The sequence below is a fragment of the Xyrauchen texanus genome, chromosome 19, assembly GCF_025860055.1.
Source record: "Xyrauchen texanus isolate HMW12.3.18 chromosome 19, RBS_HiC_50CHRs, whole genome shotgun sequence".
NCBI classification, from domain to species: Eukaryota; Metazoa; Chordata; class Actinopteri; order Cypriniformes; family Catostomidae; genus Xyrauchen; species Xyrauchen texanus.
The window spans coordinates 527,623-545,818 of NC_068294.1; the positions used below are offsets into that span (position 1 = coordinate 527,623).

The 18,196-nt window shown below is 43.1% G+C and overlaps 1 protein-coding gene across 1 annotated transcript; it reads right to left on the reverse strand.

Moving 5' to 3' along the window:
* Window positions 1-231: 231 nt before the first annotated feature.
* LOC127659523 (uncharacterized protein C14orf93-like) lies at window positions 232-12,990 on the reverse strand. The gene is made up of 6 exons (XM_052149380.1): window positions 12,931-12,990; window positions 12,055-12,116; window positions 11,870-11,967; window positions 11,654-11,772; window positions 11,236-11,526; window positions 232-282 (listed from the first exon to the last, which is right to left on the reverse strand). The coding sequence occupies exons 1-6, from the start codon at window positions 12,988-12,990 to the stop codon at window positions 232-234; spliced, it is 681 nt and encodes a 226-aa protein (XP_052005340.1).
* Between the last annotated feature and the right edge of the window lie 5,206 nt (window positions 12,991-18,196).

Below are 18,196 nucleotides of genomic sequence, written 5' to 3' on the forward strand. Positions count from 1 at the left end.
TTTGGGACGTGTACCACCAGCATCATACTCTGGATGTAGTTCCATCTCTAACGTAAACTCAGTGTATCCGGCTCGAAGGACCATCAATGTAGTGAAGATATTAGGTAGACGCTCAGTCTATGTGCTAATTCTGGGTTTATCACTAAGTTCACTCAGGTGTGTCGGCCAGAACACCACTCAAGGCCAAATCTTCCAGAGTATGAAATGATGAGCAGAGAGATAATTCTCTTTCTATTCTTTATTCTTCTTTCTTGTGAATTCTGATTGTATTAGTGTGGTTTTCTATAAAGAGATAAACAAATACAGAATGAATAAATGAAACATATGCATACACATCCCTCTATAAACACTAATATACATTGCAAAACATAAGCAAACAATAGTCAGTATATAACTATACAGTATATCTCTTAAACTATAATAATGTAAGCATAGTGAAAAGATTTAAACATTAATATACAGGATTCTCAGAGTTTATCATAAGGTAATTCCCATTAACATAGACATCATTTACTATCATCTATACTAATACACTTTATAGCTTCTAAATAACTAAACAGCTTGATGCGTTATCGTGGAAAAACCCCGTACTGGATGCAATGTTCCATACGAGTTAACACAGCTTTGATATTAGATTACATGTCTTTAACATGACGTACTAAATCAGATGAGCCGAAGCTCGAACGTGAAATGTACGAGCGCAGATATAAATAGCACTCGCGGTCGCATAGCAACTCCTCAAACTCTTAAAACTCCTTAATGCACCTCAAATCACAGAAATAACTAGTATAACAAATAATACGACATCACAGATGTACTTAATCTTCTCATTTACGCACACTCTGAAGAAAGGTGCAGTTCACAACAATCCAACCGACCGACTATCTCTATTCTACTGCATACAAACTGCGTGACGTCAGATAATATACAAACCAGCGCGCGCGTTGGCCAGCACTGATTAAACGGAAGTAAACGTGAAAACATAAAGCCTAATATGGTCAACTGTACTAAATAATAGCAACATTAACATAACTTTGGGGCCTTTTCTACACATTGTCCTGTACTTGTTGAAAAGTTTGCATTCATTAGAATATCAGTGCAATTTAATTAATTATTTTAGATTATACTGGTTTGGCTGACATTAGAAAAGGTTGGGAACACTTGGGCAACCCTTTTAGACAATAAGAGGTAAGCCTCACTCACTTAAAATATTCTCCTCCATTTTTGAAGTCTCGGATTCTGTGGAGCCCAACAAATCTTTAGCCTCCATGGATCCAAAAGATTGCGGTAGACATAGAGCAGTTTCCACTTCTGTTTCGTAACAGGACAATGGCTTTCATGAAATTACTGCCATTATTAATCACAATCAGCAACACTTTGTTCTCTGTTATTCCCCGTGTATCCAAATTTGAACCAGTGCAGCATGCAATCTGTGTGAGAATGATTCAGCTGGTAGAGGTTTAGCAAAGCATGCTAGAAAATACCAGAGGCAGGATGGTAGAAACATGCTGACACTCCAATGAAGGATGCTGTCAAACCACATTTACTGAACTGTGTGCCTGTCTTTCCATTATCTTTTCTTAGAACAATGCATTTGCTTCATTGTTTGAGCTTTTCAAGTGAACTTTCAAATTCATAGGATTCTTCCACTTTATGAAAGCGCCACAAATGTTTTCATTGCTGCTGATTACCATGCATTTACTTTTACTAGAGGCAGAATGATTTTCAAATAAATCCCAAATTAGGCGCTGCCTTTTTCTACCTATTAGTGCCATTTTCGCGCTACTGCACCTACTCGCAAATTCAAAGGAAAACCAATGTACCATGACTACAGTCACTCTGCCATCTACTGGGCATTTATGATTCAGCAACTTACTGTATATATGCAAAGTGAAGTCAGATACCACCCGTCCTACACTCCTGCTGCCCGCATTTGGTTTAAAAACTAAGTGTTTTCCTTAGAAATATTGTTTATTTTTCATTCATTATTTAGTGCACACATATAGTTTTTTTTTATTTTATTTTTTTAGTTAACAACAATATTTTTCAATGATAGTTTTCATCTCAGTAATTGTTTTGTAAATGATAATAACCTTGCCCACATACTATCCTCTGTTTTCCTCTTTCTCTCCTCTCTCCAAGACTGAGCTCTCAATAGTGCTGCAAGCTGCCTCTTCATCAATTTTCCACGCACTCACACATATCATCAAAAAGTCCCTTACAACTGGAAAGATTCCCAACACATTCAAGCAGACATATATATTTAAGTTAATTTAATGTAATTTAAGTTTTTTCTTAAAAGGGACAATACATATTAATGAACATTTTCACAAATGTAAATATGTCAGATTACAGCCTTAGGCTAATTTCCATCTGCAGACCCTCTGCATATATCTGCAGATATAGTTGATAACTATAGACCGGTCTCTCTCCTACCTTTCCTAGCCAAAACTCTTACGAGAGTTGTTATCAACCAGTTGTCTGCTTTACTGTTGCTAATCAACATACTCGACAGACATCAGTCTGGCTTTAAAAAAGATCACTCAGTGGAGACTGCACTCTTGTCAGTAGCTGAAACCCTGCCACTGGCGAGAGGCTAACTCCAAATCATCTGTCATCATCTTCCTTGAATTGTCTGCTGCTTTCGGAACAGTGAACCACCAGATTCTCCTGTCCACTCTCTCTGACCTTGGCATCACATGAACTGTGCTTGAATGGTTTGAGTTATATGACATAGGCAGATCATTCTAGGTCACCAGGAGAGGAGAGGAAGTCACACCAGTGGTCAGCTCAACCTTTCCAAAACAGAACTCCTCATGATCCCAGCCAACCTCTGTTCATCTTGGCTCAAATAAACAAATGCCAAACAGGACAGCCCTGAATCTGGGAGTGGTGGTGGATGACCAGTTTAACTTCACAGCCAACATCTCATCAACTGCCCGGTCTTGCAGGTATGCACTTTAAAACATCAGGAACATTAGACCTTTCCTTTCTAAATTTGCTATGCAGCTCCTGATCCAAGCTCTGGTAATTTCACAACTAGACTACTGTAATGCCCTGTTGGCCCATCTCCCAGCTAGTACAATTAAGCTACTGTAGATGTCCAAAATGCTGCTTAATCAGCCAAAGAGCCACTCTTGATTTTACTCCACTGGCTGCCAGTAGTTGCCCACATCAAATTCAAGGATTTGTCTCTGGTCTTCAGGACAGCCAATGGAACACAACCCTCTTCAATTCACTGCACCAGGTCTATGTCCCAGTTCACTACCTGCGGTCAATGAACAAGCGACACCTGGTGGTCCTGTTTCAATGAGGGACAAATTCAAGGTCATTGCACAATCATTCACTCTCTCTCTTCCTGTGGTGGCATGAGATTCCAACCTCCACACATCTGCAAATATAATTTCAGCATTCAAGAACCAGCTGAAAACACAGCTGTTCCATGAACACTTAACCAATCCACACTAAATGGTTAAAAATATAAAAAAAAATCCATGTCTGTCTCTTTCTTCAGCACTAGCGTCATTACTACTCTAGCCACTGTGAGAACTTGGTAGTGTGATACTGAAGATATTGCTGACTTTAGTATGAGAAATTGCTTGATCTGTCTAGTGATCGACCGATGTCGGTTTTTTAATGGCCGATGCCGATATCCAGGGAGCACGGTGGCCGATAGGCCGAGACAATGCCAATATATCACACAATTTAATATAGTAAATACCATAAACATAAAATTGCTAAAAATGAATAAACTCTTATTTAGCACTATATTTACTCAATTTCACACTAAACTTTAACTTTGTAAAAAATAAATATTGTATTTTAAATGGTAGATAGTAGTTTCTTCTATTTTCTGTTTAGTCATCAAATGTTTGTAATTTATTTGCACATGAATTTTTTTTTTATATATTAGGAAGGAGGAAATAACAGTACACACAGTAAGTAGTCCAGCAACCATGGGTGGCATGTGCGCATTAACAATCGCATATCTCAAACAATACAGAATCAAAGTAATTGTACAAACAGTGCATAATGAATAAGAAATTTACTCATAGCACACGTGAAGCGATTTTATTTTGAAGTTGTTCTTCCGCATTCATGCGGATCCAGCGCAAACAGCAATCTCCTGACAATTTAAACAGCCTGGATGGCCTGCTTGGATTGTCATAGACGGACCATCATGATTTGTGAATCAGAGGAACTTTTGATTCTGATCCTGAAGTTTTGAGTTGGAATATGCGCTTCAGAAGAAGATATTAGATGAGTGCTCGAAGGTAAGAAAACACTGCATTTTTGTGAGGTCTGTGAATGACATCTTTTACAATGAGATATCTGCATATTTGCAGATGGTATATAATATAAGTTCCCTTTACAAAAAGTGTCACTATGATGCTAAGCGATTTTGGGACAATCCTGCATTGTGACCAGCTGTGAATATGTGTGTAACACGTCAATGAACATTGACCGGAATTTATAGCCTCGGCTGGTGATCATTAGATGCACCTGTGGCCAGGCTATAAAGAGACGCATCACCAGCGTGTCGTCAGATCCATTTTCTTCAGAGCAAACTTTCTTTCCTCTGCTAGGATTTAGAATTTGTTAGGCAGTGCGCAGTGAACCTTTTCTCCTTTCCCTCTTTCTATATATATATATATATATATATATATATATATATATATATATATATATATATATATATATATATACGTATATATAAAATAGAAAAGAAAAAGGTGGAAAAATGTCGGAGAAGCAAAGCAAACGATGCGTGTTTCCCTGTCAACGTTCTATGACTGTCAGGGACACGCATCAATTTAGTTTTGTTTGTTTGGGGGAAGAGCATGCTGATCTCGCGTTGGGGCAGGGCTAGTGCGCGCATTGCGACCTACTTTCGGGCGAAATGCTTCGCGCTTGCCTCGCTTACTTCCGGGAGTCAGCGGCCACTCTTTCATTGTGGGGCTCTCGCATTTATTTAGTTGAGGATCGAGAGACGGCTACGTCCCTATCGCTCGCTCTCTCCCCAGATCCAGCTGATCCTTCTCGTAAACTGAAGCGTGCCTTTGCGCCTCTTCATTTCACGAGGGGGGGCGCTGAACCTTTATACATTTCACGCATAATAATAAAGCGGCTGAGAAATTACTCAAGGTGGTTACTCGGGCTGTGGCCAGACTACAGCTAGACTGGCCAAGCGAACAAGAAACCCCTCAAACGCTCCAAACTATAAGACAGATTTCTGTCTGGTGGCCAAAAAAATATGTATATGCTGTATATAATAACAAAAAAGAAAAAGGGAACGCTATATTAGTCCCTTCCTTTCTTTGATGACCTCCATGACAAGCTTTCTCACTCATGGAGGAACCCATATACTTCCCGTGTTCACGTACCCTCAACGTCTTTATACTCGACTATCGTGGGTGCTGAGACACGGGGGTATTCAATGATGCCACCGGTCGAAGAGACGCTTGCGGGCTATCTCTCACCGGGTTCGGCATCATCACTCAAGAAACTCACTCTCCCCACTAAGCCATGCAGGACTAACTCCATGCTAGTGGGGAGGGCTTATCAAGCGGCAGGTCAGGCTGGTGCTGCGCTGCACACCATGGCATGGTTACAGGCGTACCAGGCTGACCTACTGAAAGACCTGAGTGCAGGTGCAACGCTTGATGAAGAAGCATTTCCTGAACTTTGTCAGGCCACAGATTTATCTCTCCGTGTGACCAAGCAGACAGCCTGTGCCATTGGTCGGTCTATGTCTGCTTTAGTCAGCACGGAGAGGCATTTATGGCTTAACCTTTCAGGCATCAAGGATAAGGACAGGGTTTTCCCACTCGATGCCCCGGTTTCACCTTCCGGTCTCTTCGGAGATGCCATGAATACGGTTATCTCCAGATTCCAGGAGGCAAAAAGCCAAGAGGAAGCCTTCGGGCAGTTTTTTCCTCACCGCACTAAGGGGGGCGGGGCCGTCGGCCACCCAGTCCCGCCCCGACTCTGCTAGGCAGAGCGTGGCGAGTCGTGCTCCCCCTCATAAAGACTGGGAAGCAGGACCTCAGGGTCATGATTTCTAAAAGAAAGAAACCCTGACGGTCTTGTACCCAGCCTTGTGGGGGTGGTTCCTCTCGGGACGAGGAGCGTGTACCATCCACTTCGGCCCTCCCGATACCCTCATGAAACCTCTTCACTCCCGCCGCCTTTGGTGTTTCGAGTGACAGAGGCTTCCAACAAAGAGTTGGGTGTACCGTTGCTTCTTGTCTTTATCCAGGATGCGGAACACTCGACATTCCCTCAACAGCAAGTGCCGAAATTGATACCGATTTGCGTCCGATTTTAGATCTTTGAGGCTCAGGTCAGGGTGTTCAAGTTCAAGATGCTAACTGTCAAGACGGTCGTGTCTCAGATCCAACATTACGATTGGCTGATCACGATCGATCTCATGGACGCATATTTCCATATTGGAATTCTGCCACAGCACAGGAAGTTCCTGAGGTTCGCTTTCGGGGACGAAGCCTTCCAGTATCGGGTTCTTCCATTCGGCCTAGCCCTATCACCCCGCACATTCACGAAATGCATGGATGCAGACTGGCTGAACTTAGCGCAGCTCCAAGAACTGGCAGTTCAGCACAGGGATATTGTCTTAGCTCATCTGGTTTCTCCGGGTCTGAGAGTCAATGTCAAAGAGCGTTCTCTCTCCCAGCCGGGGAATCACCTATCTAGGGGTTATATGGAATTCGATCACGATGCGGGCACAGTTGTCTGCCGCTCTTATATAAACCATTAAATAGGCCCAGGGCAAGCCCCTGTCACTCAGGGCATTTATATCCCTGGATGCCTGTATGTGGGAGCAGATTTACTGTCCAGACAGAAAATAACAACGGGTGAGTGGAAACTCCACCCCTAGGTAGTGGAACAAATCTGGTTGAGATTTTACAGGGTAGAAGAGGACCTCTTTGCCTCTATGAACAGCGCAATGTCTCCTCTACTTCTCCCTGAGTCACCCAGCCCCCCCCTGGGTCTGGACGTGATGGCGCATACATGACCCTGAATGCGTTTGTATGCGTTTTTCCCCAGTTTCTCTGCTCCCTGGAGTCTTGGCCAGAGTTCGCCAGCAAGGGTCTTGCCTCTTACTGATAACGCCGCGCTGGCCGAAAAGGGTATGGTTCTCGGAGCTAATATCTTTCCTCAACGGCTCGCCTTGGGCGATTCCGGACAGGAGGGACTTTCTGACTCAGGCACAGGGGACGATATTTCATACCCGGCCCGATTTGTGGAAACTTCATGTTTGGCCCCTGAAGGGTACCAACTGAGGGACACAGGGCTGTCACCTGAGGTTATCGAGACAATTCTTAGTGCTAGGGTTCCCTCTACCAGAAGAATCTACACCAATAAATGTGGTGTCTTCGAAAAGTGGTGCAGTTCACATGGTGCAGATCCAGTTAACTACCAAATTGTTTCAGTTCTGGACTTTCTGCAGGAAAAACTGTCAGCAGTCATATGCCCCGCTACTCTCAGGGTTTATATGGCCGCCATTTCGGCTTGCCATGCCTTGATGGACGGGGTGCCTTTGGGGAGGCATCCTCTACTCGCTCGCTTCATTCGTGGAGCCTGCACTGAGGCCTCCTGTTAGGACCAGAAGTCCTTCATGGGACTTAGCAATAGTCCTGGAGGGTCTGGTTGAGACCCCCTTTTGAACCTCTAGAGTCAGCGTCTGACAGACTTCTGACACTCAAGATGGTCTTTCTTATGGCGATTACCTCTCTTAAGAGGATTGGGGATCTACAGGCTCTGTCTGTTTTGCCGGACTGATTAGAATTTGCCCCAGGTATGGCCAAAGCTATTCTGCATCCTCATCTTGACTACCTTCCTAAGGTGCCTTTTTCGACACTATGTCCTGTCACTCTGGAAGCCTTCTGCTCCCCGCCATTTTTAACGCCGGAGCAGGAAAGACTTCACGGACTCTTCCCAGTCCGTGCCCTTCAGACTTATGTCCACCGCACTAGCCAGTGGCATAAGTCAGTGCAATTATTTGTCTGCTATGGGGGCCGCAAAGGGGGGGCGGCTGCAACCAAGCAGACTATGTCACATTGGGTGAAGGATTCTATTGCCCTGGCCTATGAGGCGCGCGGTCAAGCTTCGCCAGTAGGTGTCAGGGCTCACTCCACCAGAGGGGTCACCTCCTCTAAAGCCTTGGCTAGAGGGGTCCCTCTGCAGCAGGTTTGTGATGCAGCAGGCTGGTCCTCTCCGCACACATTCGTCAGATTTTATAGTTATAGGATGTACATGCTACTCCGGGCTCTTACGTCCTTGAGTCGACATCTCAAGCTCATGCCTGAACAAGTTTGTGACGCGGCAGGCTGGTCCTCTCAGTGCACATTCATCAGTTTTTATGGCAGGCTCATGCCTTAACAAGTTTGTGATGCGGCAGGCTGGTCCTCACCGCACACATTCATCGAACTTTATGGGTTCGATGTTTTTGCTACTCCGGACTCTTACATCCTTGAGTTGACATCTCAAGCTCACGCCTGAACAAGTTTGTGATGCGGCAGGCTGGTCCTCTCCTCACACATTCGTCAAATTTTATGGTTTAGATGTTTATGCTACTCCGGGCTCTTACGTCCTTGATTTGATATCTCAAGCTCATGTCTGAGACCTCTTGCATTCTTGTGAGCACACTTCACAACCGACGGGGTCCGGACAGCCCCAGTGTTGCGGCGTGGGTATTGCGTTCCCAAAAGCGCTTAGCAAAGCGCAGCATCATAGTGAAGCTTTTTGTAAAGGGAACGTCTCGGGTTACATGTGTAACCCTTGTTCCCTGAAAAAAGCGGAATGAGATGCTGCACTTCTTTGCCGCACTGGGACGTCCCAGGACTGCTCTTCAGAAAAATATATCTGATGACACGCTGGTGACGCGTCTATTTATAGCCTGGCCACAGGTGCATCTAATGATCATCACCAGCCGAGGTTATAAGTTCCGGACAATTTTCATTGACGTGTTACACACATATTCACAGCTGGTCACAATGCTGGATTGTTCCCAAAAGCGCTTAAGCAAAGTGCAGCATCTCGTTCCGCTTTTTTCAGGGAACAAGGGTTACACATGTAACCCGAGACGTTTTATTGATATTTGGCTTTTATCATAATAAAAGAAAGCTAAAAGTGGCGGAACTACTGTGGAGAGGCTGATAGAATACGTGCTTTAGAGGTAAATAAATTAGTGCTTCACAGGATGCTGGATCTGCTCGAGTTTTGTGAGATTTGTTTATTACAAGTGAAGTCAAGTGTTTTTTATTGTCGTTCAACATAATACAGTTAGTACAGTACACAGTGAAACGAGACAACGTTCCTCCAGGACCATGGTGCTACATAAAACAACATAGGACAAACAAAGAAACCGCATGAGACTACACAGACTAAATAACATACCTATATAAAGTGCACGTGCAAATGTGTGCAAAAAGTACGGGACAGTACAATAAATTACTAAAAGTAAACAGGACAATAGGCACAGTGAGAGACAGTGCAGTGCCGACCAGTATACAGTAGTGGAAAAAGATGACAGTTTCTAAAAATGCCAAATGTAAACATAACATACTATGAGATGAGTGTTCTGTGCACATAGCAGTTATTGAGGTAGCAGCCAGGTATAAAGTGACAATAATTAAAGTGCAACTCAGGACACGTGTGTGTGTGTGTGTGTGTGTGTGTGTGTGTGTGTGTGTGTGTGTGTGTGTGTGTGTGTGTCAGTCCAGTCACTGTGTATTGAGGAGTCTGATGGCTTGGGGGAAGAAGCTGTTACACAGTCTGGCCGTGAGGGCCCGAATGCTTCGGTACCTCTTGCCAGACGGCAGGAGGGTGAAGAGTTTGTGTGAGGGGTGTGTGGGGTCATCCACAATGCTGGTTGCTTAAATGTCTTTGATGGAGGGAAGAGAGACCCCGATGATCTTCTCAGCTGTCCTCAATATACTCTGCAGGGCTTTGCGGTCCGAAACGGTGCAAGTCCCAAACCAGGCAGTGATGCAGCTGCTCAGGATGCTCTCAATCGTCCCTCTATAGAATGTAGTGAGGATGGGGGGTAGGAGATGTGCTTTCCTAAGCCTTCGATGAAAGTAGAGACTCTGCTGGGCTTTCTTGGTAATAGAGCTGGTGTTGAGGGACCAGGTGAGGTTCTCCACCAGGTGAATACCAAGGAATTTGGTGCTCTTGACGATCTCCACAGAGGAGCCGTCGATGTTCAGCGGAGAGCGGTCACTCTGTGCTCTCCTAAAGTCAACAACCATCTCTTTTGTTTTGTCCACATTAAGAGACAGGTTGTTGGCTCTACACCAGTCCGTTAGCCACTGCACCTCCTCTCTGTATGCTGACTCGGCGTTCTTGCTGATGACATCCACCATGGTTGTGTCATCGGCGAACTTAATAATGTGGTTCGAGCTGTGCATTGCTGCACATTAGTGAGTCAGCAGAGTGAACAGCAGTGGACTGAGCACACAGCCCAGTGTGGTGGTGGTGGAGATGCTGTTCCCGATCCAGACTGATGGAGGGGAGGTCTCCCAGTCTGGAAGTCCAGGATCCAGTTGCAGAGGGAGGTTTCCATGCCCAGCAGGTTCAGCTTTCCAATCAGGTGCTGAGGAATTCACTGCATGAAAAGTGGGATTTTCGTCCCCGTAAACGGCCGGAAATCTCCATAATTTTCATCAGTTAACGACAATTTACAGCATGTGAACGTCGCGTTCGTCTGTGCCACATATTGACGGAAACGAACCATGACGTATGTGGAGAGCTCGCGGGAGGTGCGAATGGCTCTAATTAGCATATGAATAGCAGCGCCCTGCCTTGCCAGAGAATGGCTTGAATTTCCTCACTCAGTATTGGTTGAACCACTACATTTAAACAAGAAAAATCACTCGTGATTGGTTGGCAGCTCTGTTACTATTGGTCACCCTGCCTCATTATAAATTTAAACCCCAAAATTATAATAATAATTATATATGTAAATTATTTATATACAAATATATATATTATAAATTATTTATATATAAATAAATTCATATCATATGCTATTATGTTGTATATTCATATTGTTATACTATGGACAACATTATTATTACCATCAAGGACATGAATGAATTTGAGGAAAATAAATTGCCAGGGACATGCTGTTTATTCAAAGAAAGAGCTTTATTTGCACAAACACACAAACTATACAAACATATGAGATCTGCCCACACAACAAATTCTCAGCACCATGAAGTGTCTGTTTTCAGCTTCGGAGCTGTAGGTAATTCGGTCCGAATTTGGTCCATTTTGCAGACGTCTGTGGTGCGTTGCCCTGTATTTTGGCATCGCCTCTAATCTAGACTGCAGTGTGGCACAGAGTTCTGTGAGCTCCTGGCTGCGAAAAGACGGAGGTCGCACAATCCATCCAGACACCCCGCCAACGATGCCGTCTTCCTCATCCGACATTACGTCTATTGTAGCGCACTTCCAAAGGCCCACCTCATCCTCAGCCAGCACACTCTGTCTCGCTTCTAGCAGCTGCGAAAACAACCAATAAAGACAATCAGTACTGCATGATGCACTGCGTATGGACACAACACATCTATTAATGCACTTGCAAAATAGTCACATTGACCAAAAACATATCTAATCAAATAAATCTTACCCTCTTTCTTCTCGCTCGACTCCGAGCTGAACTCTTCACAGCTTCCGCCTGCGATGCAAGATCTGGTTGTTTGTACCTGAAGCTCCTGCGCACGGTCTCGTAATATGTTTTACAGGCAGCTAGAAAACGATTAAATGAGAGTGAAATGAATAAAAAAAACAATGCAAGTCACAGTAAAATTAAACAATAAAGGAGAAAATATTAAAAGTTACTTACACAAAATGTCGTCATTATCAGCATCATGTAAATCTGGACTTGCAGACATAGCTCCGAGCAAATATGAGGTCACGGCCTCGTTATGAGGCGAGGTTAGTCTGAGAAAACAAAATGTACGGTTAAGATCGGTATTAACGGATCTATTTCCTTATTCAGGAGAATGAAAGTATATGTTTTAATCTTACCCTTGCTCCGGTTCAGTAGCGCCTACAATTTGTCTCGGAGTTGTGAAGACGCGTACTGCTTCCTGAAAATGACAAGACCAAAAAATACACTTTTATAAAGCAACTTACACTTATTCTTTTACAAGGATAAGTTACTTTTAGCTTGTGCTGCTTCTAGGGTACTTTACCCACTGGGCAATGTGACGTCAGAGTGACGTCTTTTCCATGTCATTTTTGGACGTCCAAATTCAGTCCATTGATGGGGTTGTTTTGTAACACCAGGCGACGTCTTTTTTCGACGTCTACCGGACGTCTAATGTTGACGTCGGTGGGACCTCCGTGTCGTTTGTGGACGTCTTTTCAACGTCAAATTTAGACTTATTTTACATGTAATTTCTATACAACTTCTATAACTATAGTCCTATGTTTCAAGAGGGTGGAGGACATGTTTTCTGTACCATGTATTAATTTTCCTGTAGCTTGGTTTGGCTAAAACGCTAGTTTCAACAGGAAATGCATTACACCTTATCACCTGCTGCTAAGACAATCAAAAGGAGTTTTTGGAAAATGATCTAGAACAGTATGCCACCTTCTGAAATGGGACTAGATCATATTGCAAAAACTCCATTTGATTGTATCAGTAGCAGGTGATAACTGGAGACATGCAAAGGTGTAATGCATTTCCAGTTCAAAATTAGCTGCTGAGCTAAACAAAGCTACAGGAAAATTAACTGGCACAGAAAACATGTCCTCCACCCTCTAGACACATGAGACTACATACATACACTAGTTATACACATACAAATAAAAATCACAAAGAGGAATCTGACAGTGTGCTGAGTGCACTGTATTAATTTATTCTAGTCTATCCATTACTTCCAGACTTGTAAAACCTACCAGGGTATCAAAGGCCTGTGCATCAGAGAGGTGTTGCTCCTGCAACCCAAAGTCCTCCATGGTGTCAATCCTCTCTATATGGACAGCTGAAGAGGCAGGCTGCGTTTCCTTCAGGCTGATGGCGGATGTCGACCAGTAGGCTCAGGACCTTTTTCTGGAACACTGAACACACATTTGTTGATGATTACAATGCTCCAATTAGAATACCAAGGTTAGATTTCTCACAATTGTTTTTGTAATCAGCTTCAGTGTTTGTTATAAGTACAGATCTGTTGGAGAAAGAAACAAAAGTCCAAAGAAATGTAATCATCTGACATGATAGAAACCAAGCCACGCCTATAATTGAAAAGCAGTTTCTGTGGACAGAGAGAACAGTACAGGAAGAGAGAAGGTGGTACTATTAAAAGTGTCTTCTCCACTGCCAATAGATAAATACTTACCACCCCAAGGCAATGGGAAGGTCCATCTCCCAATCACTGCATCAGAAAAAAATCTGTTTTAGAAGTTATCAAATGATGAATCTTAACAGTTTATTAGAAGAGAAATAATACATCTGAAATCTATAAAACTTGCTGAACTGTAAATTAAATTACTTGATTTCTTGTTCAAAGCAATGTGTGCACAGTAACAGGCAGCCAGGGTGATAGGATCACCACCTGAATAGAATAATAATCCATGTACCTTGTTTAGGTGGTTTATCTCCTAACAGGGAAGGACACCTCACTCCTTAGAGACAAAAAAAATGGGTTAAACACCTTAAAGTTTTCGATCTCCATCACACAACAGTTAAATGATTAATTCACTTTAAAAAAAAAAAATCATGATAATTTACAATTTAAAATGACAGATCGTTTCACTGGATAACACCCTTATTTCTCGACTGGGATCGTGTAGACTTTGAATCTGCATTGAGACTGACATTTGAACTTCTTTGAACATTTGAATAGTTGGTTGCCATTATATGGAGAAAAATCCTGGAATATTTTCCTCAAAAATCTTGAGGCCTACTTTCTTTTCGACTGAAGAAAGAAAGACATGGGCATCTTGGATGACATGGGGGTGAGTAAATAATCAGGACATTTTTATTTGAAAGTGAACTAATGTTAATCCTTTAAGAGTTGCAGTGTTACAAACTAATATATCCTAGAGCATACAAGCACATTACTCGCTTTGAGTTTGTAGGACCCTGATTTACATTTTTACATGTTTTATATGTCCCCGTATACGGACGCTAGCTAGTTAGCAACGATCTAGTCAGTCAGAACTCCATGCCATGCTGCTAGCTGTATACGTGCAGTTTAGAGTCCCAAACTGTTCAAATTGACATGTTCTCTCGTGGACAGCAAAAATAACAGAAACTGAACATGAACCAAGAGCAGCAAGCAAAACAAAGAATACTGCCGTTAAGGCTAACGATCTTAACCATTCGCGGCTGTAACCTAACCACAGCAGGTTTGTGAAATTTAAGACAATAACGCTAAACTACCTAACACTATACGTACACATGGACATAGAATTCACTAGGCTGACCGAACTTACCTTCAATTTAGACTGAGGAAACGATGGGTTCACCAGCGGTGCAGGCTGAAAAGCTGTGCGGCCATTTTTCAATGCTTTGTAAAAAGACGCGCCAAATGCCTGGCGTGTCGCCTCGGCCAATCAGATTTGCGTTTACTGGTTGGGTTATGATGATGTGCTGCCTCGGCCAATCAGAGTGACGTTGACTGGTTTTTGACAAATCCAAAGCCCTTGATAGAGCTTTTTTTTTTTTTATAATTTTTTTATTATTGAACACCAAGAACAGAACAGAACAACAGAATATATCTACAATGGCATTGGTAAATACAGGTAAATGAGTATTAAGCAAGACACGTATCAGTTAAATTAAATAAAAAAAACTTTAAAAAAAAAAAACTACAAAGGGGTTCTCTTTATTCCTCTTTTAAGATATCAAGGTCTCTTATTCCAGCCAATTTCTGGGCCTTTTTACTTTTCATACATTCCAACGCTGGAAAGAAATTAATAAATAAAAAAACATGAACTACTACACATAATAAATCGTGTTTGTTTCTAAATAATATCTGAAGTGTTTATATCTGTATTCATATGTATTAATCATGTTGATAACAATGTTGATATTTGTAAAAAAAAATATATATATATATATATATATATATATATATAAGTGATCTGTTTGGTTTACAGGTGAAACTCGAAAAATTAGAATATCGTTGTTACGAATGGAGGCAGCGAAGCAGACGAGGAGATGCGGATCCAATCGCAGTTCAACTTTATTAAGTAAACAAGCAAGAAAAAACACAAAGGAAAACCCTCAATGGGGAAATAAACATAAAACTAGAAAACACAGGCAGGGAACACACACCAGGCTAACAACATTCAACGAACGACAAGGAGTGAACAAAAAGCAGGGATTAAATACACAGTGAGTGATGACAGAATGAGACACAGGTGAAAACAATGAACAAAATGGCAGTGATGATGGCAGGTGGATTCTGGGAAGTGTAGTTCTAAACAATGACAAGTGAGACAGTGGAGCTAAACAAGGGACAAAAGCTATGGAATACAAAGGTGACAAAAATGGCAGACAGAGGGCAACAGTGAAACAAGACAAGGAATTCCTAACAATCGTGCAAAAGTTCATTAATTTCAATAATTCAACTTAAAAGGTGAAACTAATATATTATATAGACTCATTACAAGCAAAGTAAGATATTTCAAGCCTTTATTTGATATAATTTTGATGATTATGGCTTACAGCTTATGAAAACCCCAAATTCAGAATCTCAGAAAATTAGAATATTGTGAAAAGGTTCAGTATTGTAGGCTCAAAGTGTCACACTCTAATCAGCTAAACACCTGCAAAGTGTTCCTGAGCCTTTAAATGGTCTCTCAGTCTGGTTCAGTTGAATTCACAATCATGGGGAAGACTGCTGACCTGACAGTTGTGCAGAAAACCATCATTGACACCCTCCACAAGGAGGGAAAGCCTCAAAAGGTAATTGCAAAAGAAGTTGGATGTTCTCAAAGTGCTGTATCAAAGCACATTAATAGAAAGTTAAGTGGAAGGGAAAAGTGTGGAAGAAAAAGGTGCACAAGCAGCAGGGATGACCGTAGCCTGGAGAGGATTGTCAGAAAAAGGCCATTCAAATGTGTGGGGAGCTTCACAAGGAGTGGACTGAGGCTGGAGTTACTGCATCAAGAGCCACCACACACAGACGGGTCCTGGACATGGGCTTCAAATGTCAAACGTCTTACCTGGGCTAAAGAAAAAAAGAACTGGTCTGTTGGTCAGTGGTCCAAAGTCCTCTTTTCTGATGAGAGCAAATTTTGCATCTCATTTGGAAACCAAGGTCCCAGAGTCTGGAGGAAGAATGGAGAGGCACACAATCCAAGATGCTTGAAGTCCAGTGTGAAGTTTCCACAGTCTGTGTTGGTTTGGGGAGCCATGTCATTGGCTGGTGTTGGTCCACTGTGCTTTATTAAGTCCAGAGTCAACGCAGCCATCTACCGGGACATTTTAGAGCACTTCATGCTTCCTTCAGCAGACAAGCTTTATGGAGATGCTGACTTCATTTTCCAGCAGGACTTGGCACCTGCCCACACTGCCAAAAGTACCAAAACCTGGTTCAATGACCATGGTATTACTGTGCTTGATTGGCCAGCAAACTTGCCTGACCTGAACCCCATAGAGAATCTATGGGGCATTGCCAAGAGAAAGATGAGAGACATGAGACCAAACAATGCAGAAGAGCTGAAGGCCGCTATTGAAGCATCATGGTCTTCACCTCAGCAGTGCCACAGGCTGATAGCATCCATGCCACGCCGCATTGAGGCAGTAATTAATGCAAAAGGGGCCCAAACCAAGTACTGAGTACATATGCATGATTATACTTTTCAGAGGGCCGACATTTCTGTATTTAAAATCCTTTTTTTTATTGATTTCATGTAATATTTATATACCAGTAATAATACTTTAAAATCAATCCTAAATGTAAGAGTCTATAATTACGCTATACTGAGCCTGATCTATTTCTACCAGAGATTTTCTTAGAATTAAGTTATACCTTTTAGAAAAATGTCACCTGGGGTAAAACTCCCCCTGCTACCCTCATTTGCATTTGTATAGCTCACAGCATTTTCATTTACATGTTAAAGCCTCCCCTAGAATTAGGAGGAGGGGGGTCATGGGGGGACAACTGCCAAGCAAGGCCCACGTCAATTTCCGACAATTCACGGCAGTTTTGGGTGTTGCCTGCAAATTGCCGTGTGCAGTCGTAAACCTGAACTTTCACGACAATCTACAGTGACGCTTACTGACGAAAATCCCACTTTTCATGCAGTGATTATTGTGTTGAATGCTGAGCTGAAGTCTATGAACAGCATTCAAATGTATGAGTCCTTTTTATCTAGATGGGTGAGGGCCAGATGGAGGGTGGTGGTGATGGCGTCGTCCGTTGAACGGTTTGGACGATATGCAAACTGCAGTGGGTCTAGTGAGGGGGGCAGCTGGGTCTTAATGTGTCTCATGACGTGCCTCTCAAAGCACTTCATGATGATGGGAGTGAGTGCGACGGGACGGTAGTCATTGAGGCAGGACACTGAAGACTTCTTTGGCATGGGAACGATGGTGGTGGCCTTGAAGCACGTTGGAACGACGGCGCTGCTCAGAGAGATGTTGAAGATGTCGGTAAGAACATCTGCTAGCTGGTCTGCACATCCTCTGAGGACTCTGCCAGGAATGTTGTCTGGTCCAGCAGCCTTCCGTGGGTTGACTCTACGTAGAGTTTTCCTCACATCTGCCGTGGTAAGACAGAGCACCTGGTCGTTGGGAGGAGGGGTGGACTTCCTCGCCATCACGTTGTTCTGCACTTCAAACCGAGCGTAGAAGTCGTTCAGCGCATCTGGAAGGGAGGCATCTTTGTCACAGGCAACTGATGTTGTCCTGTAGTTGGTGATGGCCTGGATGCCCTGCCACATGCGCCGCGTGTCACCGCTGTCCTGGAAGTGACTGTGGATTCTCTGGGCGTGTGCGCGCTTTGACTCTCTGATTGCCCGTGACAGTTTAGCCCTAGCTGTTCTTAGGGCTGCCTTATCGCCTGCTCAGAAGGCGTAGTCTCGGACCTCAGCAGTGTGCGCACCTCCGCAGTCATCCACGGCTTCTGGTTGGAGCGTGTGGTGATGGTCTTGGAGAAAGTGACATCATCAATGCACTTGCTGATGTAGCTGGTCACTGATGCTGTGTATT

Bases quoted from the DNA above. Each gene is read 5' to 3' on its own strand.
- LOC127659523 (XM_052149380.1), bottom strand. From the start codon at position 12,990: ATGGAGGACTTTGGGTTGCAGGAGCAACACCTCTCTGATGCACAGGCC. The intron at 11,968-12,054 runs GTAAGATTAAAA...TTGTTTTCTCAG, and splicing joins GCTACTGAACCGGAGCAAGG to ACTAACCTCGCCTCATAACG. The intron at 11,773-11,869 runs GTAAGTAACTTT...ATCGTTTTCTAG, and splicing joins TGATAATGACGACATTTTGT to CTGCCTGTAAAACATATTAC.